This window comes from Marmota monax, unplaced genomic scaffold, assembly GCF_021218885.2.
Source record: "Marmota monax isolate L192 unplaced genomic scaffold, Marmota_monax_Labrador192_F-V1.1 WCK01_AAM20220418_F8-fsc00084, whole genome shotgun sequence".
Taxonomy (NCBI): domain Eukaryota; kingdom Metazoa; phylum Chordata; class Mammalia; order Rodentia; family Sciuridae; genus Marmota; species Marmota monax.
This window is the reverse complement of record NW_026694575.1, coordinates 2852369-2875795: the sequence shown is the minus strand read 5'-3', so window position 1 is coordinate 2875795 and position 23427 is coordinate 2852369. Positions and strand designations below refer to the sequence as shown.

Sequence of the window (23427 nt, the reverse complement as noted above, 5' to 3'; positions counted from 1 at the left end):
GTTCCTAATTAACTAACTCTGATGCACAGCCAGGGTGGAGAACCTCTCATTTGGTGTTATCCACTGAAGCCCACCCCCCAATGTGGTATAATTAAGAGGTGGGGACTTTGAGATGTGGTTAGGTGGAAATGAGGTCCTCAGAGTGGAGTCCTCATGATGGAATTAGTGCCCTTATAGAAAGAGACCGAGAGAGCTCTCTCGTTTCCCCCGTCTTTATCACCTCCCTCTTTTCCCTATCCCATCTCTCTTCCTTTTTCCTTCCCCTTGTCATTAGAAGGGACACCTTAAGCCACAAAGATGCCCTGTCTTTGTCAAGATTCAACCTTACTGGTATTCTGATCTTGAACTCCCTGGTTCCAGAACTGTGAAAAACAAATATCTATTAAAACCACCCAGTCTATGGTATTTTGTTACAGCAGCCTGAGCTGGTTAATGCACTTGGAGTAGGGTTTTCCTCCTCCACCCTCTCCTGGATTAAAGCAGCACAAACACAGATGTCTTGGTACAACGACCAGGGCAGGCAGAAGGACATAGGTAGAGTGAGGTAATATAAATCATTCATATTAGGCCTCAGAGGAGTAGACATCTAGTCTAGAGTACAATTAGGGAAGTTATACTCCATGTATGTATAATATGTCAAAATATATTCTGCTGTCATGAATAACTAAAAAGAACAAATAAAAAAATTATAAACAGCATAAAGAAAGTGACCCATTTAAAAAAAAAAAAAAAAAGACATGCTTGGTTGTGCTGTAAGGAATTTCAGATTAGAATGAGTGATTTTCTAAGTAGGTAAATTCAAGAAAAGTCCAGGAGGACCTTTTAACACTATAAATTTCCCTGAGCCCAATCTCTAAGATGGCACACAAGTATGCATACTTTTCAAAATGCTCCTCCCACGAGCCTGATGTACATTCCAGTTGACAATTGCTTTAGGAGGTGGTAGAAACCCTCTAGCATTCAGAATCTCAGAGAGACAGTATGGAAAAATGGTCAATCAGTACACCTGGTACCTCACTGATGCAGTTACAGGAAGAGGGTGGTGGCTGTACCAAGTGCATACACGCTTGTAGTTCCAAACTGAGTCCCCTTTGGAGAGCTGCCCTGGAGTGGATGGCAAAGGTGATCACCAAGTGACGACTATTCTACCCAACAAAGAGAAAGGCTTGCTCCACACACACTGCTCAAGTTCTCATGCAAGTGGCCTAATTATGCTCAGCGGCAGTGACTCCAGGGGAACACTTCTCAGCAGGGACATAAGGCGATATTTAAAGGCAGCACTTTGGGATGAATAGTAACTATTCACTGGCCTTTTTTGGATAATGACACTCATTTCATCCAGTGCCTGTGGGAGTCACAATGTGTTCAGCACTGAATATTTATTCCTCGTTCATACCCCTATATCAAGCATGTAAACAAAAGCTGATTCATAGTACGTTCTTAATACATAGTGATGAATGAGTGTTAAAAAAAAAGATTTTAAAAATCGACTACTGCTATTTCCTCGCTCTAGTTTATAAAATGGTCTTTCAAAGAAACAAATAAAGACAGAACCTTGATGATCTCCCACCTAAGTCCTTTAATGATTCCCCATGGCCTGCAGGACAAAGTGGAAAGTACTCTGTATATATCAAGACCATATGCATGATGCACCCTGGACAACATCTGAGATATCATCTCTCATCGCACTGACAAGGGATGACCTTGTCATTAATTACAGTTCGAGGAACACACCTTATCTCATGCCTCCAAGTCTTTGATAAAAACACTTCCCTCTGCCTGGAATATCACCTTTCTATTTGCTTCCACAGTATCTTTCACATTTCAGCTCCATGAAATCTTTCTTAATCTGCCCAAGTGGAATTAATCATTCCTTCTCCCTTTGCATCGCTGACAGATTTCATTCATGGTGTCTTCAGCATGTTTTATCACTTAATAGCTGTGCATCTCTCCCCCTAATAATGTGCAAACCACAAGAAGATTGGTCCTAGGTTTGCTCGCAGCCCCAGCATCTGCCAGATACCTGGGTCATTGCACATGCCCACCAATGACAGTCTGAATGAACACACTGATGTGTCAGTCCCATCCCAAGGCCACAGGTATCAGGAACGTACTCTAGAGGACTCATTCTTTCTCAGGCAAGGAAAAGAGTTGGGGATTTTAAAATAAGAAGTCTTATAGCAATCTTAATCCTGCATAAGAAGCAATTTATAAGCAAGGAGGCCTACTAGTTACTGGGATCACAAGGAAGGTATCCCAAAAGATTAACAGTTACTAAATCACTTAAAGCAAAGCCTCATGATGACATCTAAACCAACATTGATCTTTAGTATCGATTTATAATAGAAGGAGAAAACAGGAAAAATGTCCTGCTGTCCTATTTTGTCAATGAAATGACAATTCACCAATTACTTACGATTCAATTTGAATCTCAAGGCTAAAAGTGAAGGCATAAGCTTGTTTACTGCTATAGCTTTAATTACAAAGTATGGACTGGTTCCCTACCTCCACTTTCCATCATTCTTGATAAGTATTTTGTGAGCAACTACTATGTGTCAGATATTATTTGAGTAGGAACTAGGTTTGAAATATCTTGCTCTTATGTTTCATATTTTTTCTTTTGGTATCATCTACTTTTTTAAAAAATTCTTTACAAGTTAGGCATTTTAAGAAAATTAGAAACAAGGACAGAATTATTATATTTTTCACTAATTTTAAGTCTCAGCTATGTGTGCTCTTACCTGCTATAGCAGGTAGCTATTCACAAAATGTGGGACTTTGTGTCCCTCCCCCCAAAATACAGTTCAACACACAGACTTGTGTTAGATCACACTCCAGATCAACTCCATGAGGTGAGTTGGCAAATAAATTGCATCAGGAAATGTCTTCCTGACCCTCACACTGGAATGTCTCTGCTTCTTCTGTGGCTCACTAGCAAGTGCTCAGTACTCAGCAAGCCTTGGGGACCCAGGTACTTCCTGTGTCCCCCACAGTATCACAGACTAAGAAGAGACAAAGGCGTTAAGTTCAGCTTCTTGGGTCCTGCTCATCTCACTGGTTCTAAGATCACAAGGAAGATGCTTCAACATCCTGCAAGTTGCTTTTAACCTGGACATCATTTTTAACTCCCAGAAGTGGTCTGGGGTATGTAAAAGCCACCATGTGGGTTTTCTTTCAAAAGGGATAACACTAAAAAACTCAAACAGCTCTGGACAGTTTCACCAATAAAGCCTGAAATACTATTATCACCTCCCCATACCTAATGGAGTCCAAGAAACCCTGTGGCTGATTAACTGATGACTAACCCTTAGCAAGGGCAAATGACTTTCCAAGTGGTTAAGCACCTGCCCCCGAGTCTATGACCTCCTCCCACACCATCCAACCACTGGAGCCAACTGATTCTCTGTGTTCTTCTGAGAGATCTGAAAATCGACAGTGAGTCACACCCATCTCACGATCCTTGTCCTTGATGTCCCCCTGGAGAGCTCTACTGTTGCCATATCCAGGACAGACTATCATCTGGGGGTCAGTTTGAACATCCCTGCCTTTGGCAGGACTTCCGTGACTCTCCTCTTTAAGGGAGCCTGTCTGATGACTGGCTGCTATTACTCCACTCTGCATTTATTTATTCATAGCCTTTGTCTCTATGAGGCTTTCTTTTGTCCCTTGTATATGTATTTATTTTGTCTACTTCCATTCCTGTTGCCTGACAAAATATAGGTTCCTGTTATTGATGTTTCCTTATCTCTCTTGTTCACCCTTCCTCCTCTCTCTCCCTCTCTCTCTCTTTTTCTCTGTATCTGCGGAAACTGGAGAACTCAGTGTCTACTTTGCATTCAGTCCATATCAATGGGCAGAATGCAGCATTTCTATGAGTTTAAATGCATTCGAGAGGAGGACTTGAACAAGTCATCTAAACAGTCTCAGCAACAGACTCTTCCCCTCCCACCCCCAACCCTTAAGCTTACTTGACCCAAACCATGACCCAGAACACTCAATCTTCAGCAGAAATTGATAGAGAAATATTTCTTCTTTGCTCTGCCCTCATCAATAAAAAAAATACAGATGGTGAGACAATATGAAGGCGTGAACCCCTAGTGGAGAGGTGACACACACACGTCATCGTTCTGTCTTACAGACGGCCGGCAGTGGGTTTCATACGCAGCGCTGAGTTAAAAGGTCCTGGATATCAATTGGAAAAAAGAAGGAGCAGAAAATTGTTTGGCTCATTTTTCCTCTTTTGAGGAGAAATAGAATGAGAAACAAACAAGAAGCGACTGAGGAACAGAGGGTCTAAAAACACTCGATTATTTTCAATACTGTCAAATTGCAAGGGAAAGGAATCTAGGCATTAAAATGCTAAAGGAAAGAAATCTGACAGTAACTTCAATGATCTTAGCAGTATTCCTGGCCAGACCATTGCCAGGTATCCAGGCAACAAAGGCCACCTCTCCCAGCTGATTGACCCCAATGGCACCCCTTCCTTCTCCCCTGCCTCACTTTCCCCTCCACCCTTCCCCACCCCTGTTTCTTTTCTTTTCTTTTCTCTCTCTCTCTCTCTCTCTCTCTCTCTCTCTCTCTCTCTCTCTCTCTCTCAATTCCTAGCATGAAGCAATACATAAAGACCAGGAAATGAGAAATCAGTTTCTGTGGAATGATACTGAATACAACTCTGGTGAAAATGTGTTCGCAATTTTTACTAAGCAGGAGCATAAGCTCAAGGAGAAGATTTATGGTAATGAATCATATTAATCAACTAAATTAATATATCATTTCAGTGATTCATAGAGTAACAATAACAAATAAGAAATTGAACTTAAAAAATATCCTAACCAAGTTCAGGAATCCAGACACAAATTAAAGATTAATTTGTAATCTACTCACACACTAAAATCAAGGACATTGTTTCATCATTTCTTATCAAATATGCAAAAACAGTCACTCCTGCATGATTCTCTGGCTCTCTGACAGTGCTTCTTGTAGCTCATGGAGCAAATAAAGCAAACTTGCATCCACCTTTTCCCGTTTTCATGCTGTAGCAATTGCAGCACAGAAGCAAATGTTTTTCAAGCATCAAAGGAGATAGGAGAAGTATGATGAATTTCAGACCACCCCTGTCCAATATGGTTGGCACTAGCCTTGTGTGGCTGTCCAAATTTAGTGTAAATTAATTGAAATCATGGAAAATTAAAAATTCAATCACACTAATCACATTTTAAGTTCTCAGAGCTAGATGAAACGACTACCTACCACCTTGGAAAATATGGATGTAGGATATTTCCATTTTTGTGGAAGTTCTACTAGACGCTCTTAAGTAGCCAACATTTATTCTAACAGGAAGAGATGAGTTACCAGTATCAAATGAATTATCTAGTTGTTTCGTGGTTTTCTATTAATGACATCTACTGGAGCAGTTGTTCAGTAGTGGTCTTTTTCCCAAAGTGGAACAGAAACTTCACGAAGGCAGGGCTCTTCGGCTTGGTTCCTACTGGACCCTCAGAACCTGGCAAAGGTCTCACACAAAGCTCACGCATGAAAACTGTTTGTTGAAAGACTCAAGGATGGAAGGAATGTCAAATGGCAAATACCAAACAGTCAGAACAAGTGTCTCTCCCAAAGCTTACCAAGGGAGGAATGTCATTTTATTTTCCTTGCTGTTTCATCTGCCTACAAAGAACCCAGAAATCAGTTCCACCCATAACATATGTGGATCTTTTTGCCTAGATGAGCAAATTAACCCTAACTCTATCAGTTGAGGAAACTGTGAAATTAATTGTGTTGACATCTTCTTGGGCAGAAAACAGTTAACCCAGCATGACAGGGTGATGATAGTGACTGAGAACTCAGAGGCCCTCGAGAAAGAGCTGTTTTCATCTCATTATGTCTCCTTGATAATTACGACCGACTCATCAGCCCTGGGTTGAGCTCCGCGGATAATCACTTGCCTGCATATTTTTTGAAGGAGGAAGCATAATAAGGTAAAATCTGCAGACTAATTTATGACATTTGTGGATCTATTTTCAGGAAAAGAAAAACTAAGACACAGTAGGGGGATGCTGACATTCTTTTAAACAGTGTAGATAATTTTGAGCACAGTTCTTCAAAAAAAAGAAAAAAAAAAAAAAACTTCTCCCTTAGGTTAAAGAAGAGCAAACACATCACACTTAATATTTATTCTATTAAGAAAAAAGTTTCTAACCAGCTGCCCAAATCAATCTCCTTTAATTTCAGGAGCATATTATCTAAACAAAGCAAAAATCCTGACTCTCATTAAATGTGTAGATTAAAACACTGAATATAGAAGCCCACCATTAGAACATATGAGGAAAAAGTTACCTACACGGTCTCAATATTAAAATATTTATGCAATCAAATACCCAGGGAGTACTTTCTCTCTGTTCCAGGTATACTGAAAACGAAAATGAAATGACAAGGCTCTTATTGCTATTCTCCTATTCTCCATCACTTCACTGAGCTTTTATCTTCAGCAGGTCAGATATCAGCTATGGTAGAGTCATTTTGCTCATTGAAAAACAATGGTGCACACCTGTAATCCCAGAGACTCAGGAGGCTGAGGCAGAAGGATCACAAGTTCAAAGTCAGCCTCAGCAACTTTGGGAGGCCCTAAGCAACTTAGTGAGACTCTGTCTCAAAATTTAAAAAATGAGAAGTGCTGGGGATGTGGCTCTGTTGGTTAAGTGCCCCTGGGTTCAATCCCTGGTACCACACACACACAAAAAAAAGAACAATTAAAAAAAAAAAAACACCAAATCTCTGTGCTAAACACAACACAAAAATCAATCAAATAAACAAATAAAAAAACTTGAATAAGAACCATCTGGCTATATTCTATTTTGGGTCATAGCATCTAAAAATGTCATTAAATAAGATGATGAACAACATAATAACTACTTTTACCCAGAGGGGTTTAAAACAAGAAATCAGGTTTCTATGTTTTGTCACGAGGGTCATCAAACTATTTGTGTTGCCAATATTTTCCTGATGGAGTCAAACTGATTTGTAGAAAAGTCTTAACTTTCAGGTTGATGCTAATGATCAAACATAATCAGATTTGAATTCCGTGGAAGGAGATGAACTTGAGAGTTATTTTATTTTTAATTATGAAACACTAGGTTGTAGGTGGTTTGGCAAAAATCAATTAAAATGCCCATCTGCAAATTGGGAATCCACATTTGTTTGTAAACTTCCTAATTAAAAAGCATTGTTCCACCCTTTTTCTTTCTATGCCCTTGAAGATGTGTTGCCCTGGTAAGATGACAGGTGCTCACACACCAAAATATTCCCTTACACTGTTACTCAGTTTCTGCTATAAATACTACACATGAAATTACTCATGAAGATACAAGAGGGCCTTCCGCTGCCCCTAGCCTGGGATTCCCTCTGATATAATTTTTTCCTTCTACTGTTTGCTCCCACCTTCATTTATTCCAAGTGTTTGTTCACTTGATAGCTCAACAAAATGCCTTTAAAAAAATTCCAACCGTCTTCTCAAGTGAAACAAAACCCTTTAATCTTTGCAGCTTTTCTTGGAGAGCACAATTGCTCAAATGAAGTTCAAAAGAACCCTCATAATGTAAGGACTTTTGTGTTGGGGGAGGGCATGATTAACCTGCAGTGTGAATTATGCTTGTCCAACTTAATTTCCAGTTTAAGAGAATCACTTTTTTTTTTGCTTTACTTTGATAACTGCCAACATTTACATATATTACATACTGCCTTCCACATTAAAATCCTTTGACAATCCTACCTTCAGCTCTGAGTTAAAGTGGTATCGACTCCAGAAGAGAATAGCTGTTTCAAGGAAGGTTGGGATTAGATGTACTTTAAAAACCACAGGAGGGCTCCCTGAATGGCCATAAATATCCTGCACAGAACTTTCAGGAAGCATTTCTAACATGAGGTTATCCACCTAATAAAGCGCAATGATATCCCCACCATTTGCTATCCATATTTACCCACGCTAGCAAAATGTAGAAAGAGTATTCTTTCCAGCCTTTTTAATTACCAAAATTCAAGTTGCTTTTAAAATATCATAGCCCCCCTTGAGATTTCAGGAGAGCTGGGGATCACCATGGCAATAAGAAAATGGTGCCAACATCATCTTGGCACAAACTCGCTACACATCTCAGGAGACTTTCGCACGGGAGAATCGAACTTGTGTAAGAAGCAGGCGCTCTCCCTTCAATCCTTTATTTTGGGAATAAAATGACAAATTTCATGTTACAGAAGGTAAATAAGAAAATGTTGTAACCATATGCCTTCCTCTAATATACACAATTAAAATGCAATATCAATCTGCTCTCCTGGTATGTAAAGTAAAAATGGAAAGCTAACAGACAGTGGCCCATATATGATGTCCATGTGCCAGTTTTCCTTCACTCCTTCATGCTTCACTGATCTCTCGTGAACCAATCACTCCGACTCCCAGGGGTGGGGTTAATGCATCTAAGCTCATGGAATGTGAGTATAATCTTGCTGTATCCTGTTATTCATGGGTTTGTTCATTCATCCTTTGAGTCAATGTTTCCTGTCTACTCAGAGTATGTTAGGCAGGAAAGGATGAGAGTCGGATAACACAGAATGGAATGCATACAGCAAGAATACTCTATATATGTGTGGTTATGAAACATCATTAAGTGTGGTGAAGGAATATAGGCTGAGCATCCCTAATCCAAAAATCCAGAATCTGAAATACTCCCAAATCTCTAACTTTTAGAGTACCTATACAATGCCACATGTTGAAAATTCCTCACCTGACCTCAAACACAGTCGAAATGCAAGTGCTGTAAAAAAAATGTATAAAATTAGGTATAAAATAACTATTTTGTCCATTCTGTTTAAGTGAACCATTCCCTGTATCCCGGGAACATGTGAAATGTGCCCTTGAGGCTCCAGAAACACTTGCTCCAATCTCAATACTTCATCCAGAAGAAAACCTCCTACTGTCAAGAGGTTAGGATCTGAAGAACATGGGGCTAAGCCCAGGGACAACTCATTTAGAAACTAGTGATAGAAAAGTGGGATTCTGCATTCTAGCGAATCTTGTGTCTACTGAAGATGATCTGACCGCTAAAGCAAATCTTGGATCCCTTCCTCCCAACCTAACACAGAAGTCCTGATGGAAAAAGAGAGGTTTCTGGATGTCTCTGAATCATTTTTCTTTCTTTCTTTTTTTTTTGTAACTAACATAGAAAATTCACTACTGGAACAATAAAGTGGTTCAATGAAATGCAAAGAAATGGGCCAGGTGCAGTGGTGCACACCTGTAATCCCAGCAGCTCAGGAGGCTGAGGCAGGAGGATCACAAGTTCAAATCCAGCCTCAGCAAAGTGAGGCACTAAGCAACTTAGTGAGACCTGCCTGTAAATAAAATACAAAATAGGGCTGGGGATGTGGCTCAGTGGTCTAGTGTCCCTGACTTCAATCTCTGATACCCCCTAAGCCCTAAATAAATAGAAATAGACTCAAGAAATTTGTGAAACTGAGGCCCAGTGCGGAGCCCTCTGTAGAACAGGAAGTTCTCTCTAGAACAGGAAGTTCTCCAGAGGCAGCAGTCCAGCAGAACAGGAAGAAAAAGATTTGCCAGAATCACAACCAAGCCTCCTGCCCACTAGCTGTGGGGCACCACAGAAACTGTTCAGGCTTTGGGAATCTGTTTCTTAATCTAGTAAAAAGGAGCAATATTTACTTTTTCTGAATTGTCAAGGCTGACTTCAGATAGTGACTGGAAGCTCTCTGACACATACTCAGGTCTGAAGCAGGGCTACTCTCCTTCCATCATCCCCAGTAGCTGAATCACCTGACATAAAACTTGCAACAGTGTGAAAGAGAACTGGGGGTCATGGGGCAAAGAAGAAATAAGAGAAGAAAGTTCAAATCAAAAGGGGGGACTTTAAATAAGGGCGGGAGGCTTTGCCTCTATTAACAATATCCTTAGGTCGATGTGAACATTTACACACTGAAATTACATCTAAACCAAACAGTCATTTCGACTCGCCAATGATTGCCATGCTTAGTGACTGCAATGAAGTCCTCTTCCTTTGTTTTATGGACAAGGAAAGTGAAGGGAGGCATGGTGGAGAAAGCTTTACTCAGGCTGTTCTTGAGGAGGATTTAAACAAGGATCTATTTGTACATTACAAACATTAAGTGCAAACACTCTTACCAACCCTAGATCTGAAGTTCAATGTCAAAACCAGCCGCTAGTTTATATGTCATGTTTCGATTTAAGAGGCTTCCCTCTTCAGACACAAATAAGTCTGAAATTGCTAAAGGAATACTAAACAACTAAAGAATCCAAACGGTTCTCTGTTTATTCTCCTTAATGAGAACAGCAACGCAAGAAATACTTCACAAACGCTTGAGGGCTAGTAATTTTTTTTTTTTTGAGAATGTAATGTAATGGTTTGAAAATTAACCTTTTGTCTCAGAATGGGTCTATTTGCTGCTAATCTGGGTGACTTTACATTTCATGTCAAAAATCTCGATCATGGGACAAAAGCCAGTTCATCTCATCTTCTTCATAGTCCGAGTTTACTGAGGAAATCATTTTCCTTCTCTGAGACTCTGTTTCCCTATATGTCAAAAACCCACGCTGGGCTACATATTGCTCAGCACCTTAGAGTTCCTCTGATTTTAAGTGACTAACAAAGATAAAATGTAATTTTATTTCTCACAGCTATTGGATTCAGTTTTACAATTTCGCTTTGGATTCTGACAGCTTTTCTTTTCTTTTGCTTCTTTTAATAAGTGAAAGGATATCTTGAGAGATAGTAGCTGTCCATGTAAAAGAAGACTGATCTGATAATAAGGTGAGATGATTATCTTAAATCCTTGAAATTGATGTTTCTCCAAATGAAGGACTCGGAAAAAGCTTCTCAATTTTGCACTGATCAGCCCTGGCAGTTTCCAATGAGTAATTTTAGCTTCAGGACCATCCTAAGGTTTGGAACCATTCTATTTTCATTTGAGCTGGGGTCAGAACAAACATAATGCATTTCAACCTGCCAGGGACAATCCACCTTTCTTTTCCTAATCTGTAAGTAAAATTGCAGGGGTTTGGGATATCAAAAATATCGAGGCACCAGGGAACTGATCCGATTCTTGGTCTTCTGGGAAGATGTATGATGGTCACTGCTTCAGGTGAGTTCTTTCTATGGAAAAGGCTGGAATGCACTATTTTCTCTCTCTGCTCTCTGAATGACTAACCTTAAAATAAATTCTGAAGCATGCCACAAAAATCACAACTATTCAACAGCATCCAATTCTGATTCTAGACTTTAAAGAATGCTCTTTGTAATGAACAAAACCATTCTAATTTGTATGAAACACACAGAAAGTACATAGTTGTACAAAAGGACATCTGGATCCAAGCCATCCTGTTCACATCTGGTATCTAATACCTGCAAGGTAGACTTGCTTTCTGAACATCCAGGTTCTTAGTGACCTAGTCCATTACTATACTCCCATGTGGGTTAGATGAAGCTTTATATGTTTATCAATTATGTATTTTAAAGAGGAAACTATCTTGTGATTTCTCAGGTTTATGTCTCATGTATTGCATTCAGGTTCAGAGTCTGATGTTATCTACCAGCAGGAAATACTACTTCTATCCTGGCTGGCTCAAGACAGAAAAAAACAGAAAGCTGGCACCTGGTATTATAAGATATGATCTTAATATGGTTTAATTTTAACCATGAATGCATCAAGCCAGATTTCTAACCCACTAACAGATTTAAGGAATTTAAGTTCTTCTTAAATACAGTGTATTTTTAAATGCTTTCAATTTTATACAATGTTCCTTTCCATCAAGCAGAGAACATCTAACTTAAAGGATGCAGCTCAAGTCTAGATATGAATGAAAAAAGCCCCATTTCCGAAAGACAGGCACTTCGTTCATCCCTGAGAGCCACATGGTTGTCACTTAATGGCATCTGCAAGGGCTGCTCATTCAAACCCCCATTCTAGGAATGCTTGTGAAATAAAATGCAAAGCTCTCTACAAGGTGGTCTCTCCCCAACACCTAGAATAAATGACTTAACCAAGAGCACTCTTCCCAATTTCATGAGTATTTCTAGTAACTGAGCATACAGAATAGAATACATAGATTATCATCCAAAGGCACAACCAGAATTTAAAGAGAAGATGAGAATAAGTATTGACAGCTTTAACGTAACTCTCAATTCCCTACTTCTCCTCCCAGATTAAGTAGGACAACTGGAGCAATGAGCTCTGACTAGAGCCGTGTGCTCTGCGGTGAGGCTCACTTTATTAAAAATAAAGTTTTATTTGACAGGGCCCAAGAGAAAGGTAGAATTTATGCCCACAGAAAACACTCATGTTAGAGTACATGCCTAGAAGAAGAAGATCTAGAAAGAGAGACACAACACGAATAGTTTCTCTTAGGCTATGGCCCTTTTAGGGAAAAAAAAAAAAAGAAACCCTAGCATTCTTGGCATGAATGAACAGAGATAGACTGGTCAAATTTAAAAAAAAAAAAAAATTAACATTTCAGGGAATAGTCATTATTGTACATATTTGGCCTTTATCAAATATTCTTGAATCACTTAATTAAGAGCTAATATCATTTCTTTTAGCTCCTTTTACTTTGGAGCTCCAATCACCAATAGTGGAGAATTAATTCTGCCAGGGTTTGGGTGGTGTCTCTCCTTATCTGTTTCTGCATCTTCAGAGGCTAAGGCAGGGCCGTGTAAAGAATAAGCACTTGATACATATTTATTTGGGAATCATTGCTAAGTGAATTAAACAGATCACACACTTCATAAGATGAAATATTATGCAACTATTGAAATAATGTTCTTAAAGCTCAGAAAAAGACTACAATAACATCGTTTGAAAATAGGTTACTAAATAAGTCTGAACCTCATTGCATTCACCATTTTATAGAATAAGCCTAGAAAAATATTTCAAAATATATTTTCCTTATAAAATTGGGTAATTTATAATTATAATGGAAAAAAAAGTTATATTTTTTTTAGTTTCTAAAGAATATGTATTTTATTGAAGTAAAGGTGGGGTTATCTTTAAAACTACAATAAGAGCTAAAACTAAGGAGCTTAACCGTAAATATTCCTACTTCAAGTTCATGGTATATATCAAAGACATCCAAATTTAAGTCTTTAAGAGCGACTGGATTTGGTAAAAGAAAAATCCATGAGACTGCAGAATGAAACCACATCTCTGAGGCGCCATTTGCTTCAGTAAAACAACTTCACAATCAATGTAAAATTTTATGGGTAACCAATACAAGATTGAATTGATGGTTGTAAATATGCTGAGGTGACCAAATGCCAGGAAGGATCAGGGCCGCCTCATACTCTTAAGTTACATCCTATAAATAACCCAGGTCAGAAGACCCGCAAATGGAGAATTACAGGAGTCTAGACTTAAAGTAATAAAGAGGTTTACCAACATTTCCACATCGTTCTTGCTGAGCTGGGGCTTCGCTTCCAGGAGGATAAAAGGGTGCTCCAGGAACAACTCTAGGATGTTTACCCATTGATGAATCAGATGTCAGCGTGACCCAAAGGCACTTACAACTTTGGGATGCTTTTAAAATCACATTCCATAAAAGGGTAACAAAGAAGAAACCTAACTCAGCAAGCACTTGGGGCTGAGGAATTTCAATTTGATGTGATTTTGATTCAGTTCCATCAGGGTGTGACATCCTTCAGGGCTCCACCTGGATCAAGTCCTCAGAGAGCAAGGAGGAGCGCCTGCCTCATTCTGCATGGACACAGGCAGCCACAGGGAATCGCCACGTCCACAGGAGCTTCGCTTGACTTGCATTCAGCTCACTGGCTATATTCCCCTGTTCTTCTCCTTTATGTACTTGCATGCCTACCCTCTCCGTGGTGAACACATAAATATATGTGAATTGCAAAGCATTATGAAATTGTTACCTCTTATTGCACCACTGCTAAGATTTATCAGAGCAGCCATCATGTCCCATCATTTCTCATATACATGATTATTGAGAATAATGCCAACTTTCATTTTGTAAATGGCGATCCTGTGCAGAAACAGGGTTAAGGGCTTCAGATACATGATTTATGCTGTTCATAATGTTCTCCAAGATACTGTCCCATTTTACAGACAAAAACTGATCACCAAACAGCTTAATTTACTCCAAAAATATCGTGAAGTTATGCAGAATGATTGTATAACATTGCCTATGCAATTAGAATTACTAATAATTACCATAAAATAAAATGGTGAATGAAATGCTTTGAAGACTACCATTTAAAATTCAAGTACAATTATCTTTCTTTCTACACCTAGAAGAAACAAGGCTCACTGGAAATTAAAATTGATTGGAATAATTCCTGGCCATTTTGAATACTTTCTGTAAGTCCCTTGGTTGAGTAATAGCTATTACATTTGCCCTATAACAGAACACAAACCATCAAACCAAATAATCTTCCTCCTGCCTCCAAAAATAAAATATAAAAATATTTATGTTGTTGATTAAACCTGGGGCAAGATGGGTTCAAATAAATCAAGTTATCATTGTAAAACTTGTCAAAGCTTTTAATATGACAACAGCTATTATGAAGTGTCAAGAAAAGGCTACTATAAGAATTATCTCTCAGATGTGTTCACTCAAGAAGGAAATAAAGGAGATATGGAAGAAATTTTAGTAGCATTGTATGAAAATCCATAGGATACTTAATGAATTCTAGTGAGGATGGGTGGATTAGGACAAGTCAAAGAGAAAAAGGTCAAACAAACCCAAATATTTGAAGGGAAAAACTGTTATTGGTGGGAAAAAAAATCAAAACCCCATCAAACTAAAGAGGCTTGAAGAAAAAAAATTTGTAAGAAATGGAACCAACTGTCTTCTTTTCTACATATACACATGGATTCAACTGTATGACCAAAAAAAAAAAAATAGGCTAGATATTCTGAAGAGAAAAATAAGGAGACCTTCCTCCTCTCACACTGAGCTTACTGTAAATTTACTGTACCAAACCAGGGCAATAATGAAACAAAAAAGTATTTAAGCACATTAGAAAGAGCATAAAGCCCTAAAAAACCCCTACTTAATAAAATATTTAATACACAATATAGTTTAAAACCTATTGGTAAATTAACTATTTGAGGAAAATAGATTCTCACCACACTCACATTCCTAAATGCATTAAAAATGTTAATGTCATTATAACATTACTTTTTAAATTACTAGTAGAAGATATAATACATATTTATTAGAATGTTAATGGAATTTTTTTAAAGCTGAGAAACAATTCAAGGTATCTAAAACGTAAGATGATGACTTGCTACGTAAAGATTTAAAAGACCTTCACGTGAAAAGCCACCCAAAGCTTATTGTGGTAAAATATTAGCAGTGAATTTGCCAAGCACAGTTTTCTATATTTGAAAAATGTCAAGTTCTTTTAAATAAAGATATTTGATGTTTTTAGAATAACATAATTAAGCAGAGATTCAGTGGAAAGTGAATAGATCAAGAGATCAAACATCTAACTGTAATATAATAGCGAAGACATACATTTAAAAAAGAATTATAATTATTATGTATCTAGGCAAAAATGGCAAAAACATCACAAACTATTGAAGTGTCTATTATTATTATTTTTTCTGGTGCTGGGGATGGAACCAGGGCCTGCAAGAGCTCTACTGTGAAGCTAAGTCCCAGCCTGAATGCTTAGCTTTTCATAATGGCAATTCAAAATGATTTCACTTTCATTTGTATATTATTTCCAAATTATTGTTTTTAGAAACATATAAGTTGACTTTTAAAATTGTAAAATTATTGAAAGCTATTTTTAGTGTTGTATTTTTAAAGGCACACAATTTGGTAGATAAATATAATGATTTTGAGCATTATTTAATAAAGAGAAAATTCCCATAGTATGATAGATGCAAGAAAAAACAAATCCCAGTTTTTAAAATATTTATGTAAGTTGGTAAAAAATAACAATAATAACAAAAACAGACATAGATAGGATTCTTATTTTGTTTAAAAATTTCTGAATTTTCCAAATTTTCTGCAAGGACTATTTTTTTTTATGTTTAAATTTAAAGTGTACACACACACACACACACATAAATATTTTCTTTTTTCAGATAAAAGGTTAGTTCCTGTTGATACTAAATACTTATTGGAGAATATAACTCTTAACAAAAGCATCAGAAGGAATAGAAGATATGGTCTTCATCATTCCTGTGTGTTCCACACAATTCAGATGTTAGAATTATGATACTAGTTAAAAAATATCTAGTCTTATGCAGAGTTAAATTTCATTACTGGATTCTTGATATTCAACAAGTGGTAAATAGCTGATTTGTTCTGAATTGAGGAAACATCACCCAGACACAACAAATGACAGCTCTGTGTTTTCATGACCCGGAAAAAAAATAATACATCATTCTTGTACAGAGAGAAATATCAGTGTCGTTTTATGATTATGTTTCTTGGAGATCTGGAGAAGTTTCAAGAATAAAGGGGCTAGATGAATTAAATGAGACCCAGTGATAAATGTCAAGGAGAGGCCTATACTTCACCAGATGAATATCCAGGATCCTGTGCTGTCCTTAACAACAAAGCAAATTGTCATTCTATACAGGTTCTACATGTCTCCTTCATGCATGCTGTAATCATCTGCAAATGGTCCATTCATTTTAGACTATTTTTTTTTTTCATTGGTTTGACCAGAAGACCTGATAAGAACAAAATGTAGAGGAGGAAAAGTTTATTTGGGGATCACAGTTTCAGAGGTCACACTCCACAGGTGGCCTACTTCATAACTCTGGGCCCAAGGTGGGACAGAACAACAGGGTGGAAGGGCATGGCAGAGGAAAACAGCTCAGGACATGGCCATCAGGAAGCAGAAAGCGAGAGTGCTCTGTTCACCAGGAATAAATATAAACTACAGACACACCCCAGTGATCATAACCGGTATCACCCGAGGTGGATACTGCAGGCAGGCAGAGTGAGGCTGAGGGTTCTGATTATATCCGTGGTTAATATCAGTGATTAATCCACTGATTACATTACAGGTCTCATAATCTGATCATTTCACCTCTGAACTTACTTTCATTGTTTCACATAAATTTTGGGGGATATCACATATTCAAACCAGCACATGCATATGTGCTGTTTTTTTAAAGATTAAGTATTACACCAAAGCATACTTATGGTAGATTTTATTTTTGTTTTGTTTTGTTTATGCTTCCTAAGCAATGGTGAAAACAGAAATGAATGAAAAAGTCCATTACCAAGGATCAAAAGGAAATAGTGTCCCTTAACAACACTTATTCTTAGCAATTTATTTGAATGAAAACTAATTGTATTTGTAGCTAGATAACTGTCTTCTAAAATGAATTTCACTCACCATACCCAAATGATAAAAAAATGAAAAATAAAAACACTCTCACGATCTATCTAGAAATGGGATAACGTGTTGTCTCAAATTAAGGAAAAACTTGATGTATGAATTTCAATGCCAATACACAATTCATTTTATCTTTAAGCACCACTACCAGGCTTAATCTATCAGCCAGAACCAGGTGGGGGCAATCAAAATATTGAGAGCAGGAAAAATCCCCTGTCCGGGAACACTGGTGTTTACTATCACCCAGTAGACATTTCTATATTGCAATTATGTTGCACACTCATTTCATTTATGATGAAACCCAGGAAAACTTAATTCTCAGAGAAGGTGAACAATAAGCCTGGGAGTATCACTCACTTTCAACATATTGAAATGGTCTGATCACCTCCTGCCAGTTGCATCCTTTTTCAGAGCACAGTTGCTTCTTTGGATCTCAGCATGTGATTCTCATTAATGGCAGCAGAGGGGGGTGCTGGAGCTCTAGGTCACCAGGCTCAGGCATTAAAACAGACCTTTGCAAACCACCAGGCTCACGGGCTGAAGCGGGGAAAAGTGGGAATTTCCAGGTCCCAGTAATGCTTTCTGACATATGAAAAGGGAAAATAGTTACACCTTTCACTGCATCACTGTGGGAAACTAATTTGTTTTGACATACTGAGAAGTAATCTGATGTTCGTATTTATTCTGAAAAGGCTGTATTAGCTAAAAACAAATTTCATGAATAAAACCATAGATACATAATCAGACGTGTAGATCAACTGAGCATGTCTGGGATGTCGGGAATTAACTCATAGACCTCTCTTTAAAGAAATAGAATCCCTATCACTAAGAAATCCTTCAAAATTCTCTCTAGCATGGCTAGCACCCAGGACATAGCTGTCCCCGGGAATGCACGGAAACATTTTAGCCAGCACAGGGGTATGCACAGATCTGACCCTCTGGTATCATGCTTCTCCTTTCCAAAGCCTTCATACATCATGGTGACCGAGAAGCTATTTCAGTGCTATTCATGGCACCATGGCTGTCACTGAACACCTTCCTGAGTCACAGCCAGTGGCACAACAAGCTGATGTGTGGCCTTCTTTATTTATCTTTGGTTTATGAAGAGTTAGTATCTAAAATTCTGTTTTAGCCTAAAAAGCACCAACATATTCCCCAAACTCTTCTGGTTAGGAGAAGCACAGAGCGATGTACGGGTCTTCAAAGATACAGAAAGAAGGGGAAAAAACCCTAAGGAAACCACAGTGAGTGATAAGGGACCTGGAGTTACAAGTATTAAAAGAGATGAATCGCATTAACCCCTGCCCTCCCCCATTATATTCACTGCCCAGTGGAAACAACAACAGAATTACTAAAATCCCACACTCTCTAATGGGATGGTAATAGGATTCAGAGGCCATTAGGGTAAAGGCAATCCATATTTTACACTGTAATAAGCTCAGACTGAAGTTGCTGCACCCCCCTCAGAGCTCAACAATTACCAATTTAATATTAACAAATCCACAAGCGCCTTCAAAACTGCAAAATACACCTGAGCTAAAAGTCAAAGGTCATTTTCTTAAAAATACTGTCCATATTTTGGTGAAGTGAAATAATTTCACTAAATTAAAGTGATTTTTTTCTTTCCTCTGATATTGATTATTATTCATTCCAGAATGTATTAGAAATGAAGGATACTGTGATTTATTAGAAGGCAGTTACAATTTACTTCTAATGATACATATTGTGTTCATGCCAAATATATTCCATTTTTTGAAAGAATCACTTTTACCCCCCTATAGACACTTTTTATTGAAGAAGAAAGATAAAGAAGTATCATTGGTGTTAAGAATTTCCATATAAGATGGAAGAGTGGATTTAACAGAATCCTCTTTCATGAAGGAATGGGAAGGGAAAGCAGAAATGTATGTTCTGGGGCTGGGGTTTGGGTAGAGCACTTGCCTAGCATGTGTGAGGCACTGGGTTTGATTCTCATGCACCACATATAGAACACATTCTTAGAAAGGTCCAACAACAACAAATTTAAAAAAAAAAATGGATGTTTGAGATGATACTCCTTGAATCAAAGATAGAACAAAGGGGTTCATAAGAAAAATTAAAACAGAAATTATCATTGTGAATTCACATAACTGAACATGCATATTGTCTGAGGAATGGCAAACTGACAAGCCTTTTATGTTTACAGTATACTTTAAAATAATTATTTATTTGAAATAACATTTGTATTATATTATTGTCTACATAACTTTGAGTGTGGCTGTGAGGTTGTTTATGTAATACAGACAGACAGACAATGCATTTTTGGGAAAATGTTTTGATTGGTGAGTTCTAACGTTTTTGCCAGAGATGAAGGAGATAATTTGTTTATTGTTAATCTGCAACCTCTTTTTACCTGCTCTAATGCAATATTAAAAAAAATAGACTCCCTGATGATTGACAGGAAGTGTCCCCCACCCACAGAACAAGTGGCAGCACCCTCCTCCCTACATGCTATGCCAGGGATGCTTCAGTTCTTCCAAAGTCTTATCATTCCAGTGCTGCTCTAATCATATAAATACACGAATATTATCACACCCTATCCTTTTTATAAAATATTCCTTTAGACAACATCAAGAAAAAAACAATAGAGCACAGGGTTCCATGATAAAAGAAGCAGGTCCTTAAAAGTAGCAATAATAAGATAAAGATATCATATCTGCATATTTTCCCCACCACATTCTTAATGCCTCTCACAAAACTCATCAAACTCTTGCACATTTAAAAATGGCAATACCTGAAATTAATTTGATTCTAAATCATAAAAGATTAAAAATGTCCAGACTTTAATTTTAAGTCCATTCTTTTAACCTTTAAATTTTTTTTTCACATTTTTTTTATTGGGGCATCATAGTTGTACATTTTGATGAGATTTGTTGTTACATATCCATTCCTGAACACAACACAACAATATAATTTGGCCAATATCACTCCCTAGCACGTCTTAACCATATTTCTGCAAGCTATGAGAATAATTTTCTACTTTAAGGGCACGGCTTTACTAAAATGGCCAAATTCAAAGTAAAAATAAATACAAACAGAAGTGGAATGGGTGCTAAGAAAACCATCACATGCATCAGAAACTACTCAGTCACCTAAGTGTGTCCATTAACTTGGAAAGATGGTGCAGTCTCTGGGGAACCTTGTGATAAGGTTGCAAACTTAAGCTGCACAGTGTTGAAAAGGAGATTGGGACCTAATAGGTTCATTAAATTACAAGCAACTAGAAACAGGTTGATTTTATCAAATACAAGGGGAAAAAAACAAAGAAATGGGAATACTTAAGAAAGAGGATTGGAAATAAAAAGCCAGATAAATATGATTTGGTGGAGAGAAGACGCTCACATAAAGTGACCTGGTCCCCTAGACCCAACTGAAAACACATCTGTGTGCATTTAGTTTGCATCATCCTTTCTGAATCATCAGTGCCTTACAAATTCCTCATACTGAGTAACCAATTATTCCATACTTAGGGTTGCAGTGCTCAGAGTCCCTGGTATCTTTAAGCAAACTTAACATCCAACTTTTGATATTTTGACAAGGATCTCTACAGCAGAGAGGCAGTAACCAACTTTAGGGTCCCTCTCCCCAACAAGTCTATCTTCCATCACAAGTTACAGGATCAAAGGCCAAAAAGAAAACAACTAAAAAGTGCACACCCACCTCCAACTGGAAGGATGGGTCTGTTCTGGAACTTGGGAATTTGGATCTATGTCAGGATATACATGAAGAGATGTACCTGTTAATTACTTTATCACTGCATGGCGATTTCTTATATATTTCAACACTGACTCAAGCATTATGGAATAAACATAAGGCTGCCATCATTATACCAGGGCTTAATGAAGCAGCAGTGCTCAAGCCAGGCACACACGGACCCTGTCCTCACTGAGCTTCCCAGATCACATAGACAGTGGACAACCAAAACATACATGGTGAATGGACTGTTGCAGGGTCACAGCGTAGGAGCCCCTCCTTGAGACGTAGGAAACTTCTAGGAGAAAGTGACATTTAAACTGAGACCTCAAAGAGGAACAGGAGTTAGCCTGAAGGAAGCCAGAGTGTTCAAGGAGACAAGAGAGATGGGTATCCACAACGACTGGGTGATGGATGTTGTGAAGACTTAAGGATGTTGGCAGGCTTGGGACAGAAAGTGCAGAAGTCTTGGAGGATAGATGTAGGGGCCCAGAGATGGGGGAGATAATGCAGCGGAGACTTCCTGTTGCAATATAAACTTCTCAAGGACAGGATACAAATGGTATCTCCCTCATTTAATAATTGGTAACCAAGTAAGTAGATTACACATTGTAAATGCTCCATCAATATTTATTGAATATCTTCTGGGAATCTCATGGTGATGACTGAAGCCACTGTGGTCTAAAGTTCTCTTAAATACTCTACACAGTCACTCTCTAAATATGCTTAGTAGCTCTTGTTTTACTTAGGGCAGTATAGGTTTGGTGTGTGTATATTAGTTGCAGTATCTCTTCCCTATTCCATGAGTCCCCGTCACCTCCCACTGCCGCATTTCTGACTGGTCCCCTGTAGGTATTATGTTTGCAGCCCTTGATACAGGATTGATCTTGGAGGAGGCTGAGCTAAGAACGCAATCCACAAAAGCATAAATAAATGAATATGGGAATAGCTTATTGATAGATAGTTCTAAGTCTGAGTGATATTAACACACATAAGACATATTATGTTCTAAGCCAAGGCATATAACCTCAACTTAAAAGAGAATGATTCATTCTTAGATTCACATGAAATCTGAGTCCCTATGGCACTGATTTCTCTTGCATGGGATGGTCTGTGAGAGGCACTGACACCTTCGCTGTCAAACAGTTTATGGCTCCATGCCGTCCTTTTCTACACCTTTTGTGTATGAATTTTCCAGAGAAAAACTTGATAAGCATACTCAACAATGCAGCAATGTGCTGGGCTGTCAACAATTTTAGCTTTATATATAAAATAAATCACAGTTTTCTCATACATTTTGCAACATCAGGGACGTTTAGTTCATGAGAACAAATAAAATTGCAACACATAAATCACCAAATCATTCATTTCTAAAAGTCAAGGGGACTCAACTGGCAGCTAAAATAGAAACAGTGCTTTGGATATAGTAGTCAAGTGTTTAAAAACAATTTACCTTTTTTGTTGTGGTACCATTTTAAAAAATCTTTAAAGATGGTTCTGGAGAATCATAGGCTATTAGAATAAACCATAATAAAGTAATTATAGCTTGGGCTTCTATCAAGGTTCTTGCCATGTAAATGTTCATTTATCTGAAATTTGCTTAAAACAAATAGATTAGATTCATTTCAGGAACAAGAATGACATGACTTTTCTGTTAACACTGATTAATGATTTCAGCTTCTAATGTTCATTAGTCGACTATCATCATTTTACCATGTGAAAATGGTTTCCAGAATCTGTGGGTCTCATCTAGACATGAGTGTCTGCCCATTTCTTATATTCTACTGACCTCTAGAGACTACATGTGTGTGTGTGTATAAATCACATGCAGTATGTGATTCTGAACATATAAGACTAATACCTTGTAAACACCAAACAGATTGAGAATAAAAGGATCTCAATTATGTGAGCCCATTTCATTTTGGAAAAATATGCATGATAACATACATTCAAACAAACCCCACTGAAAGCACGAGTAATGCTAAGCACGTTGACAAGACCTTCCCTTGTCTCTTCAGTTGGGTGAGTGATGTACAGGACTCAGAGAACAGTGAATATCAGCCAAACTGATCCTATCTTTGGTTTGTGACCTGCATCCGTGGCGGGTGGTAAGAGAATTCAGACTCTCTAGCTTGGCTTTTTCATAAAGCCAGATTTATTTTTAGTTGGAAGCAGATCATTTTATATGAGGATCTTCTCCCGCAAATCCTAAGTGTCTGTATTTCTTTTTCGACTCTCTTCCTGACCAGGCCAAACACATAAACTGTACAAGTATCTTGTGAGGCTCAAATGGCTTTGT

At 37.9% G+C, this 23427-nt stretch overlaps 1 protein-coding gene across 12 annotated transcripts in view; it reads right to left on the bottom strand.

Moving 5' to 3' along the window:
- The window catches only part of Tenm2 (teneurin transmembrane protein 2), a 1244871-nt gene that overhangs the window by 599606 nt on the left and 621838 nt on the right, over positions 1 to 23427 (bottom strand). The window contains exon 1 of one of the 12 annotated variants that reach the window (XM_058571821.1): positions 13454 to 15183. The exons of the other annotated variants lie outside the window; for them this stretch is intronic. Within the exon in view, the coding sequence (XP_058427804.1) occupies positions 13454 to 13463 (10 nt within the window). The 5' untranslated portion in view covers positions 13464 to 15183. Of the gene's footprint in view, positions 1 to 13453; positions 15184 to 23427 lie in introns of those variants that run through there. 12 annotated transcript variants of the gene reach the window in all.